The sequence below is a fragment of the Pezoporus occidentalis genome, unplaced genomic scaffold (assembly GCF_034315485.1).
Source record: "Pezoporus occidentalis ecotype Australia unplaced genomic scaffold, CSIRO_AGI_Poc_V1 ctg35, whole genome shotgun sequence".
Lineage (NCBI taxonomy): Eukaryota > Metazoa > Chordata > Aves > Psittaciformes > Psittacidae > Pezoporus > Pezoporus occidentalis.
The window spans coordinates 8,228,307-8,235,997 of NW_026915483.1; the positions used below are offsets into that span (position 1 = coordinate 8,228,307).

General features: G+C 53.1%; 1 protein-coding gene across 1 annotated transcript; it reads left to right on the top strand.

The window, feature by feature from the left end:
• The first annotated feature begins 2,321 nt into the window (after positions 1-2,321).
• On the top strand, positions 2,322-7,265 carry BHLHE40 (basic helix-loop-helix family member e40). Its single transcript, XM_062630385.1, has 5 exons — positions 2,322-2,592; positions 2,699-2,768; positions 2,887-2,994; positions 3,557-3,680; positions 4,699-7,265. The coding sequence occupies exons 1-5, from the start codon at positions 2,513-2,515 to the stop codon at positions 5,556-5,558; spliced, it is 1,242 nt and encodes a 413-aa protein (XP_062486369.1). The 5' UTR covers positions 2,322-2,512; the 3' UTR covers positions 5,559-7,265.
• The last annotated feature ends 426 nt before the right edge of the window (positions 7,266-7,691 follow it).

A 7,691-nucleotide genomic window follows, 5' to 3' on the forward strand; every position in this document is an offset into this window, starting at 1 on the left:
CGCAACCCATCTGTTAACTCCCGGTGCTGCCCACATAGGCTTCGATCAGATGTCGGTGCCAGGGATTTTCAGAGTGTTTCCCCCTCAAATTGCTGTGATCAGAAGGGGACAGTCCCAGGGAAGGGGCAGGTCCTGGGGCTTGAGCCTCCAGCTACCTTCAGCACACCTTCAGAGAACCCAACCCCAAACCCTCACCCCTGACTGCGCCTGTAAATAACTGCAGATCCCACTTGGACACAAGCTGCCGCTGCCCTGTGACTCTCAGCCCTTGTGAAAGAAGCTCTTGGGAGATGTGCTGCTCCATGAATGGCTTTAGAAAATAAAGCCTTTTAAAACGTTTTGCTGTTGCCCTAATCGTGCATTGTAAAGGAACCCTCCGCGTACAAATAATTCGGCAAACACAGTCCAGAAGGCGAATTGATGATTGCATCAGCCCCAGCTTATGAAAACTGATCCCCAGGAAAATGTAATTCAACTCTCCAGCAATCTAACTTGATACGCAAGAATGTAATAACTTCATTTGGATCCTCTTTTTAGGGGGACTCCTAAACCCTTGGCAACGTCCCTTAAGGTCATGAGCAAATCCTGATACGGAGAATTGTTTGGCAAGCATGGGAACAGTAAAAGGGCTAAATAATTGGGGATTACCTCTGACCCTGATCTGTAGCTCACCACCCACTGCAGGAATGCACCGAATATCTGAAAGAGCATGCAGGAGTCAGGCAATCCATGGGCATGAAGCTGTCCACGTACACTTGAAGTCTGAACTTAAAATGCAGAGCAGGTTGGCCCTGCACTTCATTTTTCATCAGCAATCAGCTGCAGCAAGCTCTAATTATTTCTGGTGCCTTGGACAGAGGGTCAGCGATGGGACAGGTTAAAAATTGTATGTTTTTTTTTCACCCTTTGTTTGGAAAGTAACAGCTTGGGCCTTCAGGGCAGAGAGGGAAGGAACCATCTGATTCAGACCCTGCTCCTAGCGCTGGTTACCGAACTGAAGGAAAAGGACAAACACATCACTTCCATTTTTCCTGATAGTTATTGCTGGGTTTGTCCAGCACCTGTATGAAAGACAATCTTTGCTTTGGGAAGTCCACAGCCCAGCACTGTGATCATTTGTACTCGGTGCTCCATGTCAGCCCGTGAGCCCTCTCCTTGTGGCAAGCTGGCCCTGCAGTGGAGCCTCGGGGCCCATGAGCGGATCATGGCCATAATCGCCAGGTTTGCAGGCTCAGACACAGATACCGAGGAGACCGCATCCAGTGGGACAGCCAAAGCACTGGCTTTCTGGGAGCTCTGTGTCCCTGCTATGTTGGTTATGCTGGAGAGGCAGCTGGGATCTTGCAAAGAGGTTTGTAGGGTTTAGAAACCTTACATTTGTGGCTAGTGGGTTTCTGCGAGGCAATGACTTTCCCGAGGATTCCTCCTGGCACTGACACGCACCTTTAGATGGCATCGAGCCTTAAAATGCCTGTCTCCTTCGCCCGTGTAAAATCTCCCTGTGCTCTCACACAGTATCTCCTGACCTCAGATTCCTCCGGGCGTGGAGCAGCCATGGCTCTGCAGGCGATAGCAGAGGCTCTGTGCTGGAGCTCTGCTATTACCCTATCTTGGTAAACGCACCATTTATCTGGTGAGCTTGCCTCTACTTGTTCAGCGTTCCTTCCGTGGGGAAAATGACCACAGCCCTTGCAGGGAGGGGGTTGCTTTGGCAGACACACGCTGTTGTAACCACCACAGCGCTCCACGTCTCGCAGCAGCCGGCACGCAGGAATCACAGATGCTTCGCAAAAGCATGGGAAGTCCTCAACTTCTCCGCGCGATGCTGCCGCTTGCCTATAACCATTTCTTGAGCGACTCCCGGTTATTCCCCCCATGTTTCCAAAGTTCTGGGGCTGCAGCTGTAACTCGTGTCTGTGTTCATGGGCTGGGGGGGGGGAGGTGGGTGTTTAACAGCGAGCTCGCTAAAACCCAGCGACCGTGACCCCCGCCGCTGCGCCAGCGGGAGCGCCCAGCTCCGCGGCGCGCCCTCGGCTCAGATTCAAGGCCGGTTTCCCTCCGCCCCCCCCCCCCCCCGGAAGGGCAGCGGGCCCACGGGGCTCGGCGGGGCGGGGATCCCGCCGGGATGCACGAAGGGGGGGATGCACGAAGGGGGGGATGCGCTGCCTCCGGGACCCCGCCGCTCCGCCCCTACCCCCCCAACCCCGGTCCCGGTGCGATCCCGCCCCCCCAAGCACGTTGCGCGGCGGTGGCGGCGCTGCCGACACGTGAGGCTCATGTGACGGGGGGCGGCGGGCCCGCCCCGGCGGCCGCCAGACGTGCCGGCAGTCACAGGGTAGCGCACGTCGCTCCCGTCCACCCACTCGCCCGCATTTAACCCGGCCCGCCGCCGCCCGCCGCTCTTCAGCCCGCGCGGCGCGGACGCGGCATGAGCAGCCCGGCCTGAGCACCGCCCGCCCGCCCGCCCCGCTCCGCGCACCGCGCTCCGCTCCGCGCACCCCGCACCACCGCTATGGAGCGGATCCCCAGCGCGCAGCCCCCGCCGGGCTGCCTGGGCAAGCTGCCCGCCCTGGAGAGCGGCGACATGCCGGGGTAAGCGGCGGCGGGAGCTAGGGGGGAGGAGAAGGAGGAGCGGCGGCCCCGCCGCGGCCCCCCGCGGAACGGGGCTAATATCGGTGCTTTCGTTTCGCCCGTGCAGGCTGGACTTCGCGCACATGTACCAAGTTTACAAGCCCAGGAGGGGGTTAAAGAGGAGCGAGGACAACAAGGTATCTTGGGGGCTGCGCGGCGGCTCGCCCCGGGAGGGCTCGGGGGGGGCGGACAACGGGGGGACCCCATCGAGGCGGGAGCGATGGGCGCTCTGACCCGCTCCCGCCGGCTTTGCAGGAGACCTACAAGCTGCCGCACCGGCTGATAGAGAAGAAGAGGCGCGACCGGATTAACGAGTGCATCGCCCAGCTGAAGGACCTGCTGCCGGAGCACCTCAAGCTGACGGTACGCGGGAGCAGGGACGGGGACAGGGCGCCTGCCAGGTTCTCCCGCGGCTGGGTCATTGCCCGGCGTTTGGGTTTAACTTGCTTTTCTGTCCTCTTTTTCGTTGCCCGTTGTGTCGGGTGCCCCGTGGTGCCGCTCCCCCGCGCCGGGCTGTGAACCCATCCCAAACTTTCCCTGGAGTGGAGCTTTCAAGTGGGTTCCTGTGGTGGCAGGTTCCTGCGGGGCTGGGCTCCCCAGCTGGGTCCCTCTGCTGATACTGTGATGCCAGCAGGGCAGCGGAACAGATAAATGTGAGACTTCCCTTTGAGCTGTGTGGCCAGTCTGAAAACATGCATAGGATTCCGTGACAGCCTTTTCTAGGGGCAGCTTTTTAACTTATTTTCATGGAATATCATCCTCCATAGTCCTGTACTGTTCAGGATCAAGGCACTGCCCTTGAGCCCCAAAAACCCAGCCTGTGTCGGTCCTCCCTCTGTCACCGGGGAAGCACTAACAGCCCTGTCAGGCTGCTGCGCGTGTGGCCAGCCCCACAGCACTCACCAACCTGTCCCTTTGCTTTCAGACTCTGGGTCACTTGGAGAAGGCTGTGGTTCTCGAGCTCACCTTGAAGCATGTGAAAGCACTAACCAATCTCATCGAGCAGCAGCAGCAGAAAATCATTGCTTTGCAGAATGGTTTACAAGCGGGTGAGTATTCAAATTATATTGTGTGAGAACCTGCGTGTGCTTGATGGACTTTCTCCCAGAGTCTTTGAAATGCAGTTGTGACACTTCGTCCCTCAGCAGGGAGGAGGCAGGAGTTCTTGCCTTTAATCGCCATCATTTTCTCTTCCTTGGCTTATGGGCTTTGGCAAAAAAAGGTGCGTTAAAAGGTGCGTTTCTCAGTAGGGTCAGTGTAGAGTGAGTGCCGTGTGGAGCTGTTTTGAAAATAAATTGGATTTTAATTAGTTTCATTTAAAGCCCAGGTTTGCTGTGAGGTTCTCTCCGAAGCCATTCAGATCTTTCTGTTTGAGTTCACGAGCTTTGGATCAAACTCGGGTTTGTTTTCTGAACATACACACAAATTGCTTCTTATGCACACCTTTCTTAGGTGTTATAAATGAGCTAGTCTGTGGTCAGCAGGCAAAGAGGGGACCCAGTGCATCAGCTTATCATGCTTTAGATGCACTTCCTCCTCCTGTTTTCACATGTGGCATTCACGTGAATCTGATAAAGTAAAATGTAGTTTTTCTGAAGGGCCTTCCACTGCTCCGGCAGCCACAGGGAGTGCAATAGAGCTTTCAGCTGATGCAAAATCACCCCAGGTTAGGGAGCTGCCAGTGGGTAGATGTGCCCCAGGAGCTCTGTGCCTGGAGGTGAAGGGCGAGGTGCGCTCTGCCTTCCCCAGGGTGTTTCCCAGAGGACACACCAGCTTGACTCACTCTTGTGCTCTGTGCTCCAGCACCTGTTGATGGTGGCATAGGTGGTAAATGCAGAGCTCAAAACTAAGTTTAAAGTTACTATGGAAAAGCAGACAGATGGATGCTCAGATAAAAATGTAGAGGGGATCAGGGGAATGCATGCAGAGTTCAGGCTGACCGTCAAGTTCGCCTCTCTAGCCGTGCTGTAGACGAAGTTCAATCCTGCCTCCAGCCCACCTTGAAGATGGTAACGGGGCTATTTAGCACGTTGTTAATTTTTAATTTCTTTGTTAATGTTTCCTCAGGTGACCTGTCATCAAGAAACCTCGATTCCAGCCAGGAAATGTTTCGATCCGGTTTCCAGATGTGTGCCAAGGAAATGCTGCAATACCTGGCAAAGCACGAGAACGGCAAGGACCTGAAGTCGTCCCAGCTGGTCAGCCATCTGCACCGAATGGCCTCCGAGGTGCTGCAGGGCGGAGCCGGCCGCAAGTCCGGAGACATCCCTCCTAAAATGGTGGACTTGAAAGAGAAGCCCGTCTCCTTGGCCACAGTGGCGGAGGGACACGGGAAAAACTGCGTGCCTGTGATCCAGAGGACATTTGCCCACTCCAGCGGGGAGCAGAGCGGCAGCGACACGGACACGGACAGCGGGTACGGGGGAGAGCTGGAGAAAAGTGACTCCAAATCCGAACAGCAGTATTTCAGAAAGGATACCGAACTCAAGTACGCTGTGCAGGAGAGAATAAGCTCTATTAAGCAAGAGACTGAGGACCCGCCGGCCAAAAGGAGCAGGCTGGAGTCACCAGAGGACGAGAGCCCTTTTGGCAGCGACATGATGGGCTCTTCCAGCAGCTTCCTGGGGCCTCACGCTCACCAGCCTCCCTTGTGCCTGCCTTTCTATTTGATCCCACCATCGGCGACAGCCTATCTGCCCATGCTGGAGAAGTGCTGGTACCCAGCGTCCGTACCTGTCTTGTACCCCAGCCTCCCAGCCTCTGCCGCAGCACTTACGGGGTTCATGAACCCCGATAAAATCTCCCCACCTCTGCTAATGCCCCAGAGACTCCCTTCTCCCATACCAGCCCATTCTCCTATCGACTCCTCGGCTTTGCTTCAAGCTTTGAAGCAGATTCCTCCTTTGAACTTGGAAACCAAAGACTAAGCGCAGTGTGACGTTTTTGTTTAAGTTGGTATTTGTTTTGTTTTGGTTTAGTTTGAGACTTTCACTTTTCTATATTGGCTGGACTGAGGTGTGGGGATGAGGTTCACTGCACGTAGGAAGCTAAATCCCCTTCTCTCTGACTTGTCAGGTAGCTTGGAGGAGGATGAAGGATGCGCCCAGGTTAGCAATTCAGAACTACTTCCAGGAGAAATACAGAAAAAGAAGGGGTTTGTGCTTTACCCCTTACCTTCTTCCCTCTCCACATCTATAAAACAACAGTTGACTTGGTCAGCTGTGACTATATTGCAAAGCTGTGAAGAAATATTCCATTAGGCAGACTTGAGTTTAGGGTCTGTGAATATAAAAACACGGTACTTCTCATGAAAAGGCTTTTAAGGCAGCAGCCCCACTGCTGGCAGTCTGAGCTGAACTGATTTGGTGCCCCAGCAGTCATCAGTGCCCAAGTGACTGGCACAGTTGGTGCAGTGGTGGTGGCAATGTCACCAAAGCACAGGAGCAGTGGACACCGCTTGGTCATGCACAGTCAGGTAGACTTAAGACGGGTTTTCTCCACACCTTTGGCTGATATATATATATATATATTATTTTTTTTAAAGAAATAAAAGGTAGATGCTGCTTGGAAGCTTTACATGGCGTACATCTAATAAATAAATTAACACGCGCCCCTTCCTGTAACTGGAGCTGCTAGTTTGGGCCGGGTAGGGGAGAAAATACCCCAAGGATCACTTGGCTTGTTGCACCTGACTCCAGGCCTCTCTCGCTGCTGCTGTACAGTTCCACCGGGTCTGTGTTGGAAATCAGGATGGTTTAATGAGCCCTGTCAGCAGGGGCCCAGCCTGTGAGCAGCTGCTTCCCGAGCGGGGCGAGTCAAGAGCTTCATGCAAGAGGGAGCAATTCAGCCGGGGTCAGCAGCACGATGCCTGCTGAACGTGCCCCTGTCAGTGCCTTTGGACAATGAAAAGGCTGGGATTTTCAAAGGAGTCTAATCCCAGTGGGGTTTGAGCATCTAAATTCCTTAGTCTCCTTGGCAAACCCTGGCCCACGTTACTGTATTAAAGAAAGAGGGTGAGGGTGTTGACACTTGTCCCGTTAAACTGCGAGGGTCTTTCTCCGCAGAGGAACATTATGTCCATTTTGGCTTCCTTTTTAATTCACAAAAGAACTTTACTGCAAAATGCAGTGCTGGGGTTGGGTTTTGGTTTGGTTTTCAGTTTTTCTTCCTGGTTTGGAGAACTTGTGTCCAGAAACCCTGTTGTATGGATTTTCATTTTGCCCTCCCATTGCACCAGCTGTTGAGATGCACTATGCTTGATTGCAGATTGTGTTCTGATGTTTATTTTGTCATTGTTTTTTTTGTTTTATTTGGTATACTGTTGTTGCCTTTATTTGTAAAATCCTGTTATAAATATATATATTATATAAATATATTAAAAGGTAAAATGTTTCAGATGTCTATTATTTGTATAACTACTTGAGCATAAAGAAGTGATAAATATGAATGTATTCTTGTTTCTGGGTTGTCTTTTTTCTGAAGAGAAGAATTTGTTTTTCTCTGGGGAGAGGTACAGTGTTTATATATTGGAGCCGCCTTCAAGGTGGGCTATTGTACATATTTTTATCTTGAGTAAATGTTAAGTAGTTGTTTAAAAATGCTTAATAAAATAATTCTTTTCCTGTGGAAGATAAGGGTTTGCCTCCTGTGCTTTTCAGTGTTTGTGCAGGGTCATTCCATGTGGTCTGGTCCAGCACTTGATGGTGATCTCCTCGCTCCCCTGACAGCTCCTGCAGGGTCCCATTACCCATGTCCCCAGGGTTATTTATTTAACTCCCTTGGCATCCTCAGGGATTTTTTGCCTTCCCAGTCTGCGGGAGGTGCCAGGGGAGCCTGGCTGGCTTCTCTGCTTTCTCCTTATTCCACTTTGCACTCCCTGGGCCTGGTCTTACGGCTCATCCTCCCCAAGCTCTGTGGGGAGTGGGGAGAAGGCAGCCCCTCACTGTAGAGGCTGCATCTTCCTTACAGGCTTCACCCACTGTCTGGAGGAAGGAAGGGTGGATGGACTTTCCATGAACAGTGGGTTTGCTTTGCCAGGGTTCCTCAGACCTGCAGTGGAG

Bases quoted from the DNA above. Each gene is read 5' to 3' on its own strand.
- BHLHE40 (XM_062630385.1), top strand. From the start codon at position 2,513: ATGGAGCGGATCCCCAGCGCGCAGCCCCCGCCGGGCTGCCTGGGCAAG. The intron at 2,593-2,698 runs GTAAGCGGCGGC...TCGCCCGTGCAG, and splicing joins GAGAGCGGCGACATGCCGGG to GCTGGACTTCGCGCACATGT. The intron at 2,995-3,556 runs GTACGCGGGAGC...CTTTGCTTTCAG, and splicing joins CGGAGCACCTCAAGCTGACG to ACTCTGGGTCACTTGGAGAA.